Genomic DNA, 21,424 nt, shown 5'->3' with positions numbered 1-21,424 from the left:
TTTTGAAAAACACTTTCAATTCCAAATTAATCTTTCCTCATAATAGTATAGAATATGAGTCTTTAAAACTTAAAAAAATCCATTTCAACAATATTATTGTCTCCTTATTTTTAGCATGTCAGATGGTGCTGGTAGATCTGCTGGTTTCCTTGATGAGTTCACAGACTTGTTCAGAAGAGCTAACTCTTCTTCTGAGGATATTTTTGGAGAAGACACCTTGTACGGTATGTATGGAGTAACACATAGCAAAATTCAGAGGTCTAATGAGAAAAATGAAGCAAAAAGAAAATCTTTTTGTGTCCAAGAATTTGGGGAAATAAGGAGATGCACAGCAATGTTTGAACTGATCAGAGCAAATAAAATTTGGTTGTAGAAATAGTTCCTTCTCAAAACTGGAAAAAGAAAGAGGAAATGAGAAGAGAAGGGTTTTGAAGGGTGTGTTGGTCCTGGAAACTCTCTTCAGCACAAGAAACCAAGAATCCTCTCAAGGAGACTGACATTGTGGTTATGGATGACAAAACAATAATACTGTAAAATTAGGAGCAATTCCTTTAAAGTTATGAGGCATCTCACTATTTTGAGAATGCTTTAGCAGCAGGAATTACTTTCAAACGTGTCCTCAGTTGGTTGGTGGGATGCTGGAATCTACTGCTTGTGTGGGATATAGTGCTGAAACCAAACTCTGTTGGTTTCTGTGAGAGTCTGTAGAAAAATAAGTGGAAGAAAAGAAAAAAAAATACTGGGCAGTGTGAAATAATACCAAACCAAACAAAAGAGTCACAAGTCAATTTTTCAATGCTAGTGTGTAATTATCAGCCAAATAACAGGAGAAACTTCTTGGCTTAAGGGCTCAGCTAGTTTTGTTACTGGTTATGCAATAACAAAGTCATGGCCTGTGTGTGCTTTCTTAACCAGCCTTAAAACACAGGGTAAAAGGTGATGTCTTTTTATGCTGCACATAACAGGAGTGAGCTAAGACTGTGCAATGACCACCTGCTGCATTTCAGCAGATATCTAAGCATGGTAACTTGAAGTCTCTTCTGCCCAGACTAAATCCCCAAAGCTTTGTTGGGCCACAGTCTGTTGAAGTTGCTACCTAACGCTTTGCCAATGTGTTTAGGTTTGGATATGCAAACTCACTTCTCTTGGTAAAACATAAGTCCAGGTTTAAATGAGGAGTAGGCGTCTATTTAGTTGCATGATACTTGACTACATGGTGTAAACAGTTTATTTTTTCTTCTCATTTATTTATTTTATGTCTTCTAGGAGGTACTACTCAAGGGTGTATTGAAGATTGTAGACACTAATATTTATATGAATCCATTACAATACCTTGCCTTTCCTTTGCTGAATGGCACAAATTTGAGCAGCAATTCCTCACAAAAATGTGCTGGCACTTCCAACAATAAAAGTGCTGGACTACTAAAAAGAGCAAAATTGTCACAGAGTAAGAAAGAGGCAGATGGTGAAAACTTGAGTCACCAGCTACTTTCTTCTTGGCATGTAGCCCCAATTCACTTGCCTTTAGTTGGGCAAAATTGTTGGCCACACATGTCCGATGGCTTCAGTGTCTCCCTGTGGTTTCGTCTGGAGTATGCTCATGAAGCAGAAAATTCAACCGAAAAGGGGAAAAAAGTCAAGAGGAGAAGCAGACTCATAGCTGTAAGAGAGAACAGTTTTGACAGCACAGGTGAGGATATAGTATTTTGTTTTTATTTAGGTAGCATTAAAGGATTCTGGTTACAAATATTCCAATCTATGTACTGTACACAAAAGTTTGAAATTTTATGATCGATATTGAAAAGCAATGGTAGTATTTCTGATTTTTTTTGACTACTGTACTATATACTTAGAGATAGAGCATTTCCAACCCTAGTTCTTGAATTAGATTAATGCCTGCTTCCTAAGAAATGTAGTATTCTCATTGAATTTGTAACCTCAGTAATATTTATGCTACTTCATGTTATGATGAAAATAATAAATGCTGCAGCTGTAGTTATAGAAAACAGCTGCTTGAGTTTATTTGATTTCATGTATTGATGATCAAGCCTCAAGCTGACTCAGTATAACTCCTCTTAACTTTCCTTGTGTGTGCACCATGTAAATACCAACAGATGTAAAATAATTTTCTGTTTATACTTTTGTAGGGACTCAACTGCTGTCAAACTGTTCTAAGCAGAATCTTTTGGATTATAATTTGTAAAGGGAATGTTCCTTATTTAAAATGTGTTCCATTCACAACACTTAGAATACCTTTACTCTTTTTTCCTTCTTTTTGTATTTAAAGAGAAGGAGGAAAAACCCAACCCTGAACCTTGAAAATCACTAGAGTTCCTTTTGTTAGGTCTGTGCTTTTGCTTGGTAAAGTAAGAATACTGATCATGCTTAAAGAGTAGGATGATTTGTGAAGAAAAATCTGAAGATTTCTTGGTGCACACTGATAGTTCAACATAGGAATGTAATCTGTTATGTCAAAAGCATCATTGTTAGAGTGTATTCAGTTCAGTGGATTTATATGTTACAAACAGAAACATATAAACTGCTGAGTTAGTGCTAAGTTCCTCTATTTCTGTTTGAGACCTAGGTTTCTAAAGAGAATAATGCTTATTAGTCAACCCACTTAGAAAACCAAACCACCTCAACCAAACAAAACCCAATTCTATGCAGTACCTGAACGGTTTCTTTTCACCCTTGATACATGCTGTAAAAGGCATTGTTGTTGTATTATATTGTAATTGCAACATGTTTATATTTCTAGAAGAAACAAAGTCTGTAGGAATGGAATATGTAACCCTGGGAGACAAACTTGTTGAAGATGGCTGTATTCACATCATTTCACTGGGTTCCAAAGCTCTGATGATACAAGTTTGGGCAGACTTGAACACTGGAGCATTCATTTTTCGGTATGGTGTATTAGTCCAGAAGCAGTCCTGTGGACATATTGTATTGTAACCTGTAGTAGCAACTTGCAGAGAGTACTGGTGGAGAGTAGAGAACTAATTTCTATAGTAGAGACATCTTGCACACATCAAGTAAGTGTGTTGGATACAAATCTGTAGGTTTATCAGCTTCAACTGTTAAGCTCTGGTCTTGCATGTTTCATGTAGTCATTTATAAATAACTGCCCACAAAGTAGCAATTCGAGTTCTAATGAAATGACACAATAAAGGTGAGAAGATGGAGAAGTTTTTTGCAGCTGTAGGTTTTCACACTTCAGCTGTGAAAATTGCTGCTGTGTAATACTTACTGGGACAGTCTTGATTTTAATCTTCTGAGCACATTTTAGCACTAATTTAGTTCTCGTAAATAATCCTTAAGTATCCTTGAAATGTGTCTAAAACTGAAATTTTAGAACCCTTTATTTCCGTGTTCAAAGCACCTGCATTTTTTCAGTAAATTGAATTCAACTTTTCTCTAAAATAGAGATATTTTTATCTTAAATGTAAGCAGATTTATGCAGACAAGTTAAATAATAAAGGTGAAAGTGTTGTGATGATTTCCCTACCTTATGCTGAGTACTCTAAAAATAGAACTGTGATCAAAAAAATTACCTGTCAAAGTTAAGGAACACAATCTCAAATTAACTGATGTCAAAATGTGCAGATTTGGACTCTAAATGAAAATATGAAAACACACACCCTCATTTTTTCTTTTTTGTTGTTTACATAGTATGTGCATGGATCCAAATGACGAGATGAAAGCTGGTCTGCTGGCACAGGCTGAATCCCCAGGGAATGTTTTCCTTGTGGGCAGGTGGCAGCATTTGGCATTAAAATACTTGCAGAAGCCAGAAGGCAAGAAAAATTTCCATGGAAAGCTGTTGCTCTGGGTTTCTGGTCAGAGGTAAAGAACACATAAGTTGTACCTAGATATTTATCTTCTTTTAAAGATATTTTCTGTTAAGAAAACATTGCATTACTTTGGTGCAAGCTGCAGTTAAGGTTGAGTAATCTTCTAGTAGGATAGGAGAGGGAGTACGTTACGCTGTTAGGAATTCTTTGGAATATTAGAGATATCCAGAATATTCATGGATTACTTTGAGAATTGTCAGTTTATACCACGGACTGGTGTAGACATTAGTTTTTCTTCATTACAAATAAGTGAAAGAGGCAAGTACTACAAGATTTTGAGTAAGATCCAAAATAAGATATGGCATAAAGTTAGCAGTAGGTATAATGTATCTGTTTGAATCCAAATTAAGGAGGTGTAAGTCAGGCAATACTGTAGGAAGTAGGAATTAAGAGGAGTAGGAGAAAAGGTAGTCACTTTGTTCCACTGAGAAAAATGTATAGGGAAGAAGATAAAAAAATATTTCAGACAAGAACTGATGGTGAGAAGTACTACTTCCACTGCAAAGCTGAGGTCCATGCTCCTAAATGAGGTACCTGATACTAGGTTGAGTGAGCCTGTGCCTGCATGAATTATTCACTGGTTAGAGAAATAGGAATTTATTAAATATCACAGTCTTTAGCCTTTCTTCCTAAAGTCCAGTCTATGAAGGCTATGTTAAGTCTGTGCATGCTGGTGTTCAATAGAGTCCAAATATGGACATATAGGGGAAAGCTAAAAATACTATAGTGTTCTCCCCATGTGTAGTTGTTGAGGCCTCTCTATATATAGATTTTAGTTGCTAGTTTGCTAATAGGCTCTTTCAGGAAGCTTTGAATGACCTTTACAGTCTAATCAGTCTTATGTTTATGTAAAGGCACATAAAGTTAATTGGATGCTTTCTGAAAGCATCAGGCTTATTGCCTGTGGCTGTGCAGCTCACCAGTTCTGACAATGTTTCCTGGTCCAAGCAAATCCTCAACATGGTGTTTTCCAGCATTTGGGAACCACAGTTTTCACAATGTGTATTAGCCTGCTCAAAGGACTTTGACTTGTTAGGAGTAGTAGAAATGATTGAAAAATTGTGGTATTTTAGAAGTGTGTAGAGTGTTACATACTATTTCCTCTTTGAGGTCAGAGGAAAGAAGAAAAGTACTTCAGAGCTAGGAAAACTTGATTTCATGGCAACCCTAGCTGGGACTCTATTCATCTGTTCTGTGCAATATTGGAGTGCATATATCTTATGTTACTGAGTGTCAAGGTGCCTGGATGTTGAAGAGGACTTCAGTAAATTATTGTTGATGACAGACAGCATGTCTTCTCACCTACTGAATATTAAAATGAATTTTAAACTTCAGCTGAATATCTTAGATAGCAATTTTGATCAGTTCTTAATATTTCAACTTGTTTGTTTATATGTATTTTTAGGCAATGTGAGATTAATTTAGATTTTGCACTACCAAGGAAAACAAGCTTATCATCTGACAGCAACAAAACATTTTGCATGATTGGCCATTGCACATCATCCCAAGAAGATCTGCTTCGATTGTCGGGTAGATGGGATCTTGGAAATCTGCTTCTATTTAATGGTACTTTTGTATGCTTTTTCCTTGAATGAGTGCTCATTTCCTCTTTCCCCTCCAAAATCAATTGCTTATTTTAATGTCTTTTTTAACATGCCAAGTTTTTACAGTAAAAACAACAGTACAACCTTTAGCAGCATAATATATCAGGGAGAATGTAGACAAATGTTTCAGTATTGGATACTTCCTAATGTGTCCTTCTGCCATATTCTCTTGCTTCCTGTTTAGTGCCATAATTGGCAAATTTCTTAGAATTTTTTAAAATAATACCTTGGAGTAGGTGATAGAGAGATAGTGATATTTGCTCTATTGTTTTTTTTTTCTTAAAGCACTCAGTCTCTTACCTGGAAAATTGATTTCACTTTCCTGCTGCTAACCTGCTAGCTTCAAATTGCATAAAGCATATTAAAAAGCTAACAAAATCTGAACCACTGAATGCTTGGAGTTAAGCAAGCTTATTTCTGGAACTTGTAGTGATACTTTAGAGATTTCTTAGATGTATAATTCTCCTCCTTCCTTGGGAAGTCTTATCTAGTACTTCTGGGTGTTTGCTTAATGCTGAAGGCTGGAACCCTGCTGCTTTGTCACCTGGCATTTCAGATGATGTGTCCCAGTCAGGACTGCTCCACAAGTGAGATCAGTTTGCCCAGGATGTGTGGTGCATGCAGGTCCTGTGTGTGCAGATGTGCATTTGTGTGCTAGAGGTGAGAAACTTGTCATAAATGTAACCTGTAGAATCTACATGGTCTGGTTGCCACCTGCCTGCCACCTGCGTAACTGGTGCATCCAGACAGCCCTGGATTTGCTGCTTTAGAGTTGTCACGCACCCACACATCAGACCTGATTCCTCCTGGATGCTTCTTTTGAGTTTGTGCTCTCAGATCACAGATGACCCAAGATTTGCTGCACAGAAAGGGGAGGAAGGTTTATTTGGTCTCCTACTTCCTATGGGATTTTTTCCACTTCTGTCAGTTGTAGTGAGCTGTTATTGCATCCTGCTCAGTCACTGCCCAAGTCTCCAAGACAATGCAGCATTTTGTTGCTATCTGAAATCTTGCTATGCTTTGAAAGCTTTGAGGAGGCTTGGATAGATGACTTTTTAATTCTAAAAAGTGAAATTATTCAGAGATGTTGATCTTCAGTTCATGCAGGTAGTTTTCCTGACTTGGTTTCAGTTGCCTTTGCCACTGAATTAATCTGGCCTGTGATGTGTCAGAAGTCACTGATCTACTGTAGCTAATAGCAGTCATTAGGCTGCACTGATTGTTTCATCATCAGAGCCTAAAAAATCCAATTGGTGACATTCTTAGTAAAGTCTCTGATCCTATTAGCCAATGTATGAATTTTGCTTTACTGTATAGTAAAGAGTTAAAAGATTATTTTCTGGATTTTAGGTGCAAATATTGGACCAGAGGAAGCATTTTACTTATACACATGTGGCCCAGACTTCACATCGGTAATGCCTTGTAAATATGGCAAAACATTGACTGACTGCTCAAAGTACATAAGTAAAGAGATTCTACAATGTGAACAAATTAAGGAGCTCTTCATGACAAAAAAGGAAGTGGATGTTGGGCCTCTAATTGTAAGTTTCTACTTTAAAATGGTCCTTAATCTTTTTAAGAAAGTAGGAATGTGTTTCCTGCTGTTTCGCAAAGTGCTTAATTTGATCAAAACAGAGATGATCAAATCCTCTTCTCATTAAGATCATTGTGGGGCTCTTCCTAATTATTTTAATGGGAGCTGACCTCCACACAGGATGACCATTTCATCTTGCTTTAGGTTGGGTTCTGAAAATTTCTAGATGTTCCAGCATCTATAACTAATTTAAATCACACACATTAAATCATTAATTCATACACATTAAATCATAGTGGATAAACAGGTGCCTCCAAAAGCTTTAGGATGGATACATAGCTCTTCCCTCCATTAAGTGCAAAAGTAGCCAAGGAATGCTAAATTAACCTTTTAAGATTAAAACTGAGAGGAGAAATGAGGATTTATCTGGCTTTAAGGAAGCAAAAGAATTAATCCAAATTCCTTGAAGGTTTTGGAGGAATTAAGTTTGCATCACGTTTGGCTGAAAAGTAATTTTCCAGCTGGGAGGTACTGCTTTTCTCATCTTTCCTGCCTAAAACAGCCCTGCCAGATGCAGGTGTAAATATACTTATTGCTAGCAGAACAATAAAATAAAACTTGCTTATCAGTCAAGGCTGCTATATTCTGGGAATTCATACACTAGTAGTTCTTGCTGTATGAATTGTTCCCACTAGAGGGATTTTTCTGATTTCCTTTTGTAGCTGTAGGCAAAGGCTCATTCTGTCTGGATGTGATCCCTGTAGACAATGGTACTAAATTTTGAGTAGGTTTAAGAAGAAATGAATTGGATAATAGCTTAACAAATCAGTCATGCAACTTATAAGCTTATTTTGCCTTAAGGAAAACCAGCTAGGCAGAGGGAAGAGCCCTGTGCTCAAGTGATAAATCGATCATTGCACATTTGCATAGAGTGCAAGACTCCTAAAATGAAATTATTTCTCTATTTTAAATAACCTTCCAAAAAAGATAATTTTACATTTCTGTGAAAAAAGTTAGCTACTTTCCAAAGGAGCTTTGGTTTTGGTTTAAGTCTCTTCATTAATGAAATTTGTGTTGAGTTTCTCTTATGACAAAACTGATTAAAGAATAGAATTAAAACAAAAAGCTGGAGAAGATTTTAAAAAACACCCATATTTTGAACTTGCCATTTTAGAAAAGGAAAGTCTCTACTCAATACCTCAATATGCTCATTTTATTTTAAATTTGTGAGTAACTTATTTTTTTATGCAAAACAGTTATGTAATTCTTAAGGTGATGAGAGGGGGATCCTTGGTGAAATTCCTTAGTGTTTTCTTAATTTTCTTTAGCTATTGCATGCATTTGCTAAGATTTGGGAATCCTGCTGCATTTTAGTGTACATGCATCTACATGCAACCTCAGTGCACGTTAATGGTAAAGTAGAAATGAACAGCCAAAGTTGTTACTACTTGCTGTTAGGTTACTTTTGTGTTGGGCTTTTTGTGTCCTTGGTGGCAGGGTGGGGGGGGGTTGTTTTAAATTTCTAGAAAAAAATTAAATTCCTTTCTTTTCAGGAGAGTCTTGCTGTTGTTTATACCACAAGCTGCCCTGGTCAGTACACCATATATGAGCCTGTCATTAGACTGAAAGGTCAAGTGAAAACTGTACCTTCTCAGAGACCTTTCAGTTTGAAAGAAGTTCAGAGCAATGCGTTGGACTCTCATCACCTAAAAGCACTTCAGCCAGTTGAATATAAAACTCTTCAGAGCATACTACATGAAATTGGAGGAACTGGTGCATTTGTTTTCCTCTTTGCTAGGGTAAGGGGGCTGGAGGAGTAGGGTGTGTGTATGTGTTCTCCCATATAAAATTTTCCTTGTATCTTGTGTAGAAAATCACATTATTCTAGCTGCCTTGCTCTATTCTTTATGTGATGCTTTTCTGTTAAAGAAAAATTGTGAAAAATACCTGCAGCATAAGACTGCATCATGCAGGCTGTCTTAAACTGGAAATGTAATTATAATTCTGTTGTATTATGGCTTTTATAATATTGCCAGTATGCAAGATGGAGTTATATTATGATTTAGAAATGGGGCTTTTAAATATCAGAAGAGATTATCTTGAGGGATGCTTTAGAACTGATTATATTTTTTCTCTCATTTTGAGAAATTCATTGCATATCTCTAACCACAGGATATTCACAATGCAAGCATGAATAAATATGAAACGACATGGTGCACAAAGCTTTATTTTCTTTTAGTGAATTGTGAGAGCTTTTTGGTGATAACTGTTCACCTGTCTTCAAAGGCTTATCCTAAGAAAAATGGCTATTTGAAAAATAGTAAGGCCTTAACTTAGTTACTGCTTAACTGTGACCTGTACATGGAGAGGCTGATGTTTGTGCTAGCAGTCTCTGAAGTGCTACAATTAATTGAAAATACTACTGTAGGCCTAAGACTTGCCTGATTTATATGCCTCTGGTATTGCTCTGAGAGATATGGTGAGAATAGTAACAAATGCACATTAGATAATGGTTATAAAAAACTGGCTGTTGTAATTTCAGCACTGATAGTGAACTCTGAGGTGAAAATCCTAATCCATGTTATTTTATTATGTAAAGTTATGCTGAGTATCTGCTATAGATCCTGCTGAAGACTGTTTGCATCAGTAAGGCAAGCAGAGGATAGATCAACTGTGAGACAATACAGGTCTTATAATCCAGGTGTATAAATGTGTAAGTGCAGCAGAATTAACAGGTACATGTCAAGAGAACCTATAGGACCTGAAATCTCATTACTGTGAGATTTCATTCTTGTATTTTTTTTGTAAAAATACTAGTTGCTCTTGGACTTCAAGAATTGTAGAAAGCAAAGAGGGGGAAAGGATTCATGGTCTTCATCTATAAATTTGCTGGTCTCTTTATGGATAAAATAAAACTTCAATGTTAGACATTTACACCTAGACTTAGTTCAGAATTTCAGGAACCTTTTTTCATAGCTTAACCACTTCAAAAAATACCTTTTTCAGGGCAAACAGTTGATTCTTATTAGTGGCTCATGTATTTCACAACCTTGTGACTTTGTAGTATGGCAAGTACCTTCTACTTAAAATTTATTTAGAACAGATTTTTTCTTTGAAAGGGATTCTTGTAATGGGACTTGTATCTCCTTAGTAGATCATAATTTAGCACAGTAGAAATTATCACTTCAAGTATAATATCTGAATGTGAACACAGACAAAATGAAGGTTATGTACATAATCTCAAATGATTTAGAAGAGACTTAATCCATAAGTAGTTACTTAGGGATTAAGTTACTTAGGAGTGCAACAAAGCTTTTTTCTAGATGTTTCCCACTTAAACTGTCTTATTAAATTTGCCTTTTCCTCAGGTAGTAGAGATTAGCAGCTGTGAAGACACTCAAGCTTTAGCACTACAACTTATACTATCTTTAACAAAATACAATCAACAGAGAATACAGGAGATGGACAACTGTAATGGTTATTCTATGATTCGTCGGGTGTTGATCAAACCAAAATGCATTGTTGGATTTTGCATGCTGAAGGTAAAGTCTTCTTCTAAACCTGATATTTTGTTCAATATTAGGACAAATCTAGAAACTTCTGAGATTTTAATTATAAATTTGGCGCTGCTTTTACAAAGACAGAACAGTGATTTGAAGCAAGATTAGTGTTGACCTGGTAGATATGCATTCCCTGGTAGATATGTGTATCAAGAGTATGCTGTCTCTTTAAATATTTTAATTTTTATAAATGGGATAGAACAATTGTACTGCTTTGTTTTGATACTCAAAAAAAATTCCCCCCTCTTTAAGACTCTCCTTGAAGGATGCTGCAGTGATGAGATTCTCTATGTAAATGAAAATGGGCAATTCCAGCTTGACCCGGATTCTACTGCAGTTATTCAAGATGTCCAGTTGCTAGAAAAGCTGCTGCTTGACTGGAAGATATGGTCTAAAGCAAAGGTAAATACTTCAGATCTAAAAGTTAGTATTTAAAAAAAAATAAAGTATTGTCATATCTGAAATTATCTCTCCAGTTACATGTTAGTAACTGGAAGAGTAGTTGTAGTTAATTACTATGATTTTCTAAAATTAATGTTCCTTGTTTTTCTTTGAATAGCTGTTTATAATATCAGTCTCCTATGATTAATGATGGAAGTAGCCCTAGTGTATGAAATTCTGTGAAAGTGCTGCATGCATATGACTTCTTAATTGAATTTATAATTTTTTTTGTGGAGAAACTAAGGAGGACCTTTTTTCTCTTGGAGTTAAACTGTTGAAAATAACTGTTTAGGGTTAATATAGCTAAGAATGTAAAAAACTAATTTTAGACAAGTAAATTTTTTTGTAGCTTAATCATTAAAGCATGCTTAACTTTGTACAAGCGTGACTTTTCTGATTACTTTCTAACTTGTTCTGACCTGACCACTTGCACTCATTTAGTCATCATCTTAGATGTAAGACTAACTTGACTTTGTGTTTGTTGGTTTTTTTCTCAGTATCTAGACTCACAAATATATTTTTGAAGCTGTGTTCCTGTTTTTTGTTTTTCAGCAAGGTGTTTGGGAAACCCTGTTAGCAGCTCTAGAAATCCTTATCAGAGCTAACCATCACCAACAGATGTTTAACATTAAACAGCTATTGAAAGCTCAAGTGGTCCATCACTTCCTGTTAACTTGTCAGGTCCTGCAGGTACTTCCACTCTGAAATCCTACTTTGTGCTTGGCAAATACTCGTTTTTATTTGGGGAGGGTGGGGTAGAAGGGACTAAATTCTGTAGCAAAAGTTGAGTAGACTGTCCTCTGTGCTTCCAGACTACTTGCATCTTCTACAGGTATTGTTGCTGTAAACTGGTTCAGTTCCCTGCTGGGTGCTCCATTTACTGCTGGGCAGGAGGAACAAGAGCTTGAACCATCTGGTGTGATTTGGGTATCTAGGCTCTAGGTTGCTTGCATAGCCATACACCAGCAGGAGCTGAAATGAACTGTCCCTTTTATACAGAAGTACCTGAGATGTCTCTTGCTGGTTCTTGTCTTTGTTACTGAAAGCCAGACACTGAGCAGGTAGTGAAGCTGTCTGTGCTGCATCTCATCAGACCTAATGGAGCAGCCTGACTGCTGTGCTCAGTCTGAGCACTCATCTCAAAATTATGGTACAGTAGTAGCTTCCTCCCTGGCATGGAAATAGCTATGCCAGAAAGGACTTCAGAGAAATTCTTCAGGCCTTTGATAGATACTTATTAAGAAGATGATTTTGAAATGGTTTCCTGTTTATAGTACATGTATCCATTTGTGAAAATAAGTATTGTAATCACTTTTTCCTGTACTCTTATTTTCTACCTTACATTCTTTTTTACTCTGAGTTTCTCACTTCAGCACATAAAATTTATTTATTGGGTTTTTTCCTCTTTTAATGATTTTTTTACGGAAATATTTTCTTCATTTTAGTATCTGTAAATTTTTAGTTTCTTCATTTTTATGTGGTGTTCCTTACTTTTGAAACTTGTTAGTGGTATAGTTAACTTCTCAAATTGTATATTAATACAAATGCCTAGATACAGAATGTTTCATAACATTTCTCCTGTCATTTTGCATATTGGGGAAAAAGTTATTTTCTTGATTAAAAAAACACTCACATTGGTCAATGATTTGGCAATTTTGTGGGGACTGATGGAACGAAGGTGAAACTATATAAGCCATTCTCTTTGGAAAAAACTTACTTAAATTAACTTCATTTAATCTTTTCTCATAGCAGTCTCATTTAAGGTGCTTGTGTATCAAAAAAGGAGGTAAATTTAGAGAAGTTGCAAAGGAAGAGGATAATCACCATGCTCACCTTTTGACAGGGTTTCCCACAAGTTTCTTGAAGTTTTGGTCTAAAATCTGTATTATTTTAATAATTTTTTTCAGGTAGCTGTTATTGAACTATATAGAATGCTTATTAAGCTGAAATGATAAATATAATAATAAATTAATTTCAAATGTGTACGTTCATAAAACTGGCTACTGAAGTGGAAATACAGATGACTCAGTGTGGTCCTGCTCAGAAATTTATTAATATATTTGAATTATTGGTATTGGCAACTATTAATTTCTCTACAAATATGTAATCCAATGACAATAAACTGTACTTTCAATAGTGATTCATGTTCTAAAGTTCCAGCATTTCATAGCAGGGCAGCATAGTATGCTCATTTTCTTAAAAATCAACTTGCATAACATATGTAATATTTGGTTCATGATGGACTGAGATAACATCCAGGACATACAGTAGCTTCTCTCATAATTAAAGAATACAGCTTTATTAGCTCTTTATTAGCTGAGCTTCTTTTCTTGTGTATTCTACTACAGCAAGACAATTTAAAAAAAAAAAGACAGTTTGTCAAATTAAAATTGCAAGTAGCTTACAGTTGTACTACTCTTTCTTTCTAGGAGCATAAAGAGGGACACCTTGCATCCCTGCCTCAAGAGGTTTGCAGGTCATTTGTGAAAATAATTGAAGAAGTACTTGGTTCTCCCCCAGATCTGGAATTGCTGACACTGGTCTTCAATTTCCTCTTAGCAGTTCACCCTCCCACTAATACATATGTTTGTCACAACCCTACCAACTTCTACTTTTCCCTGCACATAGGTAAATATGCCACAGTTAGATAAACAATAAGATAAAAATCTGGGAATAAACTAATTTTTTAAAAAAAACTTCCCTGTATTTTAATGAGTATATATTAAAAATTACTGAACTCTTGGAACTTAATACTGTAACTACTTTTACTTTTCTGAAACAGGTTACAGTTAGACTTTGTTTACTTGGAGAGCTTTCTTCTGTCTGTAGCCATAGATAATTTCTCTGATGGTTATGCCTTTAACTTTCTTGAAGTCTGATGCTGCTAAATGGTATGCTTAAGTTTAGCTGCCTGTGTGGATATTTGTCTGTGGGCAAATATAGAAAAAAACATCTAACTTACTTGTAAATGGAGCTTCTTCAGAAATCTGTATTTGGTCCTTTCTCCATTTCAACTTTCTTTCTTTCTTCCCCTAACTGAATTCCAAGAAAAATAAAGGACCCATGGAGCATTTTTTGTAATTGATGATTTGCACTGCAAGGCATCATTGTCAGGCACCATCAGTTTATTGCAGACAAGCTCCTGGCAGTGCTTGTGGGCTTTGAGGGGTGCAGACCTAGAACAACATCTACTTTAATATATCTATACTGGATGGTCATGTTGGCAAAATGATGGATGTGAGCTTTAAAAAATATTTTTTTTGTCTTCTTAAAAATGTGAAACAATGTATAGTTCATGCTTTTATATTAGCATTGTACAACCTAAGCTATAACTTAGGTAAACATGGAAAGCATCATCCAAGTTTGAAATATTTTCTCCTTTTGCAAATGCCTGTGTACCTCAAGTTTTAGTGATCAATTTAAAAGGCAGCACAGTTGTGTTTATCTGTGTTGTTGTCTCTAATATTAACTATTGTAAGATTCTGAGTAAGGGGAGAATGCTTATTTTGAGACCTGAAGCCTTTTTAGGCTGTTTGAGAACAGCCACCTGTTTTTGACATGACAAGAAGTCAGTTGTCACTACTTGTATGACTGCAAGGACTGTCTTTAAATATAGTTGTTTTAGTATATCATAATATTTTTATTGTTCTAAAGTAAATTTTGAAGTCATCTCTAAACCAAAAAGTGTTTTTTCTCAGTTTTTTGGACTTGAGAACTTCTCATTAGCCACCAGTTATCAGCTCCAAATGTAACCACCACTCAGTACTGTGAGTCTAATTTGTCAGCAATGCAAAAATAAAAAGCTTTGTAACTTTTCACCCTTTTCTTTCTAGATGGTAAAATTTTCCAGGAGAAAGTTGAATCACTTAGGTACCTGAGAAATTCCAGCAGTGGTGGGAAGTCAGTAGACAATTCTGCGTTTGTGATTACATCTCCAACTGGATTTACAGCTTTACCACTGGAAGGTAAAACAATACTGGAAAAACAAGGATGTTAAGACACAATCCTTTGCCAAATGACTGGTGTGCCCTAAAATGTTACTTTCTCACAGATCTTTCTTACAAAGCTCCCCCTGTCCCTGGGAGCTTGATGCCTGAACAGCCGAGTAAGAAGGATGGAACAGAACATGCTACCTAAATTGCTCTTCATTCTTAAGTTGAAACAAATTGCCAGGCTGATGGCTCAGGCAGTGAAACACACCAGATAAGCAGAAGCATTTCATTTGTTAAACAGACCTGCTAGAGATGTAAGAGAGTGCCCTGACCAGGCAGCAGCTGAAGTAGTCAGCCATAAGCAGCTATCTTATCTGGGCAGAGAGCTCTAAGCTGATACTTTTCTTTCTTTGTGCATAATCCCTAACATCCACCCATATATTTCAGATCATGTGTGGCTGGCTATGTTCTGGGTATCACAATATAATACCTTTTACAATTGATATCTTGTTGCTACTTTGTTTAGGAAAAGGAAATTGGATTGTCAAGCACTACTTCAGTTGAAACAACTTTATTCAAATTTTTTTGGTTTTTCAGTAAAGAAGTGGTAAGAAGAACATGTCACAGCACTAAACTGTGTATGGAATCAGTCCTTTTCCCCATATGGAAAACATATGAAAACTCATTCCTCTAAATAAGTACTTTTAGTACTTTTTTAATGTCAATATTACCAAATTATTCGTTTTGAACAGAGATTGTTCATGTCTACCAGAGGAATACTCAACATAATTTTATGTGAAAATGTTTGCGTGATTGTAATTCTTAATTTGAATTTCCAAATTTATATAAGTAAATGTATAATTTATGTACTCTTATATTTTATCAGGGACTATAATAGTGATAGGACAAGGAGTAATGGATACAAATTAAGAGGGGAAGTTTAGGTTAGGTAGTAGGAAGAATTTTTTACTATGAGGGTGGCAAGACACTGGAGCAAGTTGCCTGGGGAGGCTGTGGATGCCCCAACCCTGGCAGTGCTCAAGACCAGGTTGGATGAAGCTCTGAGCACCTGGTCTAGTTGCAGGAGGTGCTGGGACTAGAAGATTTTAAAAATGCATTCCAACACCTTAACACTGTATGGTTCTCTAAAATAGCAGAACTTGTATGTGTGTTAGGTAACTGCTATCTGCATGTGGATTTGCAATTTTTTGTTGTACTACCCACTGATGTGTGTGAAAGCTTGACTGTAAGATTTCTGCATCTGTGTAGATCTCCCTTGTTGTGTGAAGGCCAGCTTGGGTCTGGCTGTGTTGGTACATGTATGTGTGTATGTATATTCATGTATTTCTTTCATATATTTCATAGATGTCTCATAAAAAATACATTCCTAATGCATTGTCATTGCCTTAGTACTAACTGATGCACAGTTTTCAAAATATTTGAGAATGAAAAAATTCTCATTTTCCTAGTCTAACAGGTAACTGCTTCTACCAGTCTTGTATACAGACATTTTCTCTTTCAAAACTATATTTTGTTCGAGACTTGTAATATGCTCTGAAAGCTTGACTGTTTCAGGTCATAATGTGCAGTTAAAAGCAAGCACTGTTAATTAAAACATATAGTTATTTGTTCTAAATTTGAAGTATATGTAAAACCTTGGTGCAGAAGAGTTGCTGAGTAGAAATTTGATGTCCACTGAAACACTGCAGATTAGACCTCTTACACAGAGCTCCAAATAGAACAAGCTGCTTTATTTGACACTGCTTTGAGCAAGAATTCTGGTGTAGACACCTCCAGATGTGCCCTCCACCCTCTGTGATTCTGTAACAGTTCCTGCTGAGGGTTAGGTGAAGGGATCGTAACTTAAATCTAAAAACTCCTGTATATTGGAAAAAATTACTTTGCATATTGTTTCTTCCACATTTGTGACTTGCTAAATATATGGCTGCATAATAGTTTAGTATCTCTACTTTGATTAACCAAATCTGAGTTATGTTAGGCATTGAATCAGTTTTGCACATAAAATTAACTTGGGTCACAACAATTTTAAGTAGGTGAAGAGTGTATCATTATTAGAAAAGCTGGGTTTTAGTGTGAAAGGAATGCTTAAGATGTCCTTATTTCTCTAGGGAGCACTTCCAAGGCTAGTGTACAGCAGAAGATAAGCTCTCAGGCACCTAGAAGGCTTTCTAAAAGCTTACCAGCATCACCTACTTCCTCACCCCAAGTTCATCGAAGAAGACTGACTGAAAGAATGGGAAGCAGTGTTGATGACCTGCAGATCCTTGGTGAGCGTGACTACGTTGATCTTCAGGGTAGAATTGGTTTTGTAGAAAGTTCTGAAACTATTAAGAGAGTACAGGAAGAACTCTTCCTTAGCAGCTGTGAGTCTGCAAAAACAGTTTGTGACTCAGAGCTAACATCTGCCGAAACATTTGAGGATATTGCAAAAGAAGTAGAGTTATCAGAAAGTGCATTAGAGAGTAAAGAAGCTGATACAGACCTGAAATGTAGTGAAGCTGCTGCTGGTGGTGCAGCTGAGGCATCGCTGCGGCGTCCAGACCATCTGAAAGGACTGCCTTCATTTCAGAAGGGACAGGGTCACTTTGCAGGGCTGGGGTTGGCATTCTCTGTTCTTGGAGCATCATCAGCCATTGCTCGCTGGCCAAGCTTTGCTGACAAGAATGTTCTTCCTGAAGACTGGGACAGTCTTGCTTTTTCTTCACCTAATGAGAATACCCCAAAGCCATCTGAAAGCCCTGATGATAGGTAAGCACGGAAAATAATAATTTAACATGAGCTTTAATTTTACAGTTCTCGCTCTTGATTAATATTCTATAAAAATTCAAATTCTGAAAACTAATGGAATGTTTTCAATGGCTGTCATACACAAATTTATTAAGCTTTTAGTGTATAGAATGTTCTGTTGTTTCAGTTTTTGCTGTATTTACATAAAAAATTTTAAAAATCAGGATTTTTGCTATGTACGGTAAAAGTGCGAACTGCTCACAAAAGAAAGTCGTTCTGGTCAGATTATCCTTTTTACTATCTGCCATCTAAAAACAAGTGTTAATGAAGATGGTGGCTAGGAGTATTGAAGAAATGTTGTCTTCCAAATTTCTAACCTGAACCCTCTTTCTGTCCCTCAAGAATTTCAATTTTGCATTTTTTAATCTTTCCTGCTATGGTGAAACACATTCCTCTGTTTTCAGATGTGCAGAAGACTATCTTGTGCTTATCTGTTGTGGGTTATACGATCTCTTGCGTGGAGTTCTCCTAATCCTACCTGATATCATGCTAGAAGATGTGATGGACAAACTTATCCAACCTGATTATCTTATAGTTCTGGTGAACCACCCATCTCCTCTCATACAACAAGGAGTCATTAAAGTAGGCCTATATCAAATGTTTTCTCCTAAAAAGATGTCAACCAGTATGGTTAATACGTTGGAAATGTGGTGGGGTTTTACTATTTTTGTTTACCTTTCTTCAGTTTTCTACATTTAAGATAAGTTTTCAGCCTATGGATTAAAAAAAAAAAAAAACAACCAACAAAACAAAGCAAATTACAAAGCAACATAAACACAGACTCTTTGAATAGATAAATATAATCCCTAATGTAAGCCAAAGGCCTTAAGAGCTTATTGATAGCATTACCATTGTAAATGGAAGCAACAATGCAGAAAGTCAGGGACACAAAACATGATGCAGTGTGTAACAGTACTTGCACCTTGGTTTGACTTGTAAAAGAGTTGACTTTGAGTTATTCTAAGGAGTCGTCCACACCTTTGTGGACTGAAGATGGACTTGAGGCTTCAAAATGTTTTCAGAGATTTTTGTGGTATTATGGACAATGTTTCTGTATGATTATATAATGTAGTTAAAAAACTTTGAGTAGATTTCTATTTTAATTTGAGAAAGAGTAGGACTGTATGGTTTTATTGAGAACGAATGTCATGCATGCATTAGCACACACACTGAACTGTAAGATTGAACAAATATAAAAAGTTTGAGTATTTATGTTTGTATTTGCTAACTGTTGTGTCTGATTTCATCTTCCCCAAACTTAATGAAAAATGTGTGTTCAGATCAAAAATATATTATCAAATATATAATTGATAGTATAATTGATGTTTGAAATCTTGAATTTTAAAAAATTTCAATGACAGACAAAGACAACAATTTCACTTTCAGGGCAGTTATATTAAATGTTTCATTCTTACACTGTAATTATGCATTTATTTTTAGTTGTTGGATGCATATTTCAACAGAGCAAGAAGGGAGCAGAAGGAAAAATTCTTAAAGAACCGTGGCTTTTCTTTGCTAGCCAATCAGCTGTATCTTCATCAGGGGACTCAGGAAGTTGTAGAATGCTTTTTGGAAATGCTTTTTGGCCGCTCTGTTGGCTTGGATGAAGAGTAAGTAATGCTGTGCTTTTATGTCCTGTAACAATATGTGAGTTAGAAGCAGTGCACTTTGCTGGTCAACAACCATAAAAAAACTATTCAAGACTATTCTGGTAGGTTTTGCTTGTTTAACGTTGAAATGTAATAAAATCCTTAGGGCTATTGTGCGGCCCTTAAGCTGTTTGTAAGCAACTTCATCTGAGGGAGGCTCTCAGCAGGGATCTTGTAAACACTCAGACTTTCTGAGTGCCTCAGAGGCCTTGAACTCAAATGTTGTGTAATCAGTTTAACTCTCTCTGTCACTAGACTTCTCTTGGATTTTGGTAGGTAATTAAGGAAAAATCTTGATGCCACAGCTGCTTCCTTATCTTGGCTCCAAATTTAAATGGCTGTCTCTTCTAGGGAAAAATCCCAGAGATATACCATTTTCATGAACTGAAGAGCCACCTTATATTGACAGAAAAGGAGATTACCTTTAAGCAGACAGCTATATAAGTAAATGATATTTTTTAGAATTAATCTGACTACTTAATGCTTGTACAGAAATCACCTGAGTAAATATACTCATTGGAAAAATCTTGCAAAAAGTTTCTTATCAATTGCTGCCTCTGCAGGATTTGTAGCCAAATTACTTTTGCCTCTTGACCTGATCTTCACCACTCAAAAACTGTTCTTGTTTAAGTGCAATATTTAGTCATGGCTGCTTAATTTGTCCAAAGGCAGAGAACTGTTACTTCTTCAGGATTTATTATGGGGCTGGAAAGATAATTCTAATGTCTCAGGTTTTTAGGATTGTATATAATAGTCATTTTATAGGGCTGATGACCTTATGAGAGTAATGTGGTTTCTTAGTGCATAAATAAAACAAGGTCTGAAGCACTGCTTTGAATTCTGCAATCACTATAAGCCAGGTCCCAAACTTAATTAAACCTCAGCAGTAATGGATATGGGATATCAAACCTGCTGCCAGTCAGTGTTATTGTTACAGTGATGACAAGCTGTATCTGTTCTCTTGATAGTGTCTACAGTAGTTATAATAGCGACATTGGACGGGTAATGCAACATTTTTCTACACTGATTAAAAACTCCTCCATTTTCATGAAGTCTGTATTGTAGACAGTAGTTAGCTAAAGCATCAGATTTACTTTTTAGGCATGTCATTTCTTTGTGGCTGAAATGAAAAGTTTATTTTTCTCTTATTGGATTTTTTTAGTAGATAGCTATTGTTCCTACAATGAAATGTAGGAAATTACCATGGACATCTTTGCCAAAATACAAGCATATGATACATAACTGGTATTACAGTTGTCTGTACTGTTTTTGTTATCACAGTGTTCTTTAGGGTGCCATTTACTCATATTTCTATTAACAGATTTGATCTGGAAGACGTCAAGAATGTTGGACTCTTTCGAAAATGGTGTGTCATTCCTGTTCTGGGTCTAATAGAGAATTCCCTCTATGATAACGTTCTGCTGCATAACTGCTTCTGTCTCCTCCTGCAAATCATAAATTCCTGCTCAAAAGTTGCAGACCTGCTGCTTGATAATGGTTTGCTCTATGTGTTGTGTAATACACTGGCTGCTCTCAACGGACTGGAAACAAAGTGAGTATTGTTTCTGTTGCTATCAAATGTTCTAGGCACAGCCTTAAGGCTAGCAAGAAATTACTGTATTGTATTTTTTCTACTTTTTGAAATTATTAGAGAACGTGTACAAAATACTGGGCTTGAGGTTTTCAACTTTATACCTGTAAGTTAATGTTTTAGTCAGTTCAAATAGTGGAATATAAAGTGTTCTTTCCATACTTTAAACATTCAAGTGAAATGACATTTTAAAATGCGAGTTTGTCACACTGTCTGCACTTTCAATGCTTTTCTTAATAAACCTGAACAGTAAGATAAAGGCCCAGGAAATGGTACGTTCTACTGTCTCTATGGCCAATATCAAAACTGAAGAAAAGTCTCTCCTGTACTGCCTATGATTTAATATTTGAGATTTTTCAATGACTTTATTAGAGATAAAGATTCTGTACTTTAAAAAATATTATACAGGGAACAAAGGAGAAGACAGGGTTTTGTTATTTTATTTCATTAGTTG

General features: G+C 35.9%; 1 protein-coding gene across 3 annotated transcripts in view; it reads left to right on the top strand.

Moving 5' to 3' along the window:
* LYST (lysosomal trafficking regulator) overlaps positions 1 to 21,424 on the top strand; it is a 77,509-nt gene that overhangs the window by 28,517 nt on the left and 27,568 nt on the right. For all 3 annotated transcript variants that reach the window (XM_071432316.1, XM_071432307.1, XM_071432326.1), the window contains exons 11-26: positions 115 to 224; positions 1,267 to 1,690; positions 2,759 to 2,903; positions 3,670 to 3,843; positions 5,257 to 5,417; positions 6,806 to 6,996; positions 8,543 to 8,788; positions 10,358 to 10,531; positions 10,802 to 10,951; positions 11,543 to 11,680; positions 13,420 to 13,618; positions 14,824 to 14,955; positions 17,052 to 17,691; positions 18,135 to 18,312; positions 19,171 to 19,340; positions 20,701 to 20,931. In XM_071432316.1, the coding sequence (XP_071288417.1) occupies positions 115 to 224; positions 1,267 to 1,690; positions 2,759 to 2,903; positions 3,670 to 3,843; positions 5,257 to 5,417; positions 6,806 to 6,996; positions 8,543 to 8,788; positions 10,358 to 10,531; positions 10,802 to 10,951; positions 11,543 to 11,680; positions 13,420 to 13,618; positions 14,824 to 14,955; positions 17,052 to 17,691; positions 18,135 to 18,312; positions 19,171 to 19,340; positions 20,701 to 20,931 (3,463 nt within the window). The remainder of the gene's footprint in view (positions 1 to 114; positions 225 to 1,266; positions 1,691 to 2,758; positions 2,904 to 3,669; positions 3,844 to 5,256; positions 5,418 to 6,805; positions 6,997 to 8,542; positions 8,789 to 10,357; positions 10,532 to 10,801; positions 10,952 to 11,542; positions 11,681 to 13,419; positions 13,619 to 14,823; positions 14,956 to 17,051; positions 17,692 to 18,134; positions 18,313 to 19,170; positions 19,341 to 20,700; positions 20,932 to 21,424) is intronic.

The sequence above is a fragment of the Agelaius tricolor genome, unplaced genomic scaffold, assembly GCF_023055355.1.
Source record: "Agelaius tricolor isolate 1412-34295 unplaced genomic scaffold, bAgeTri1.0.p SCAF_1, whole genome shotgun sequence".
Taxonomy (NCBI): Eukaryota; Metazoa; Chordata; class Aves; order Passeriformes; family Icteridae; genus Agelaius; species Agelaius tricolor.
The sequence above is the reverse complement of the archived record's forward strand: the minus strand, read 5'-3'. Positions and strand labels throughout refer to the sequence as shown.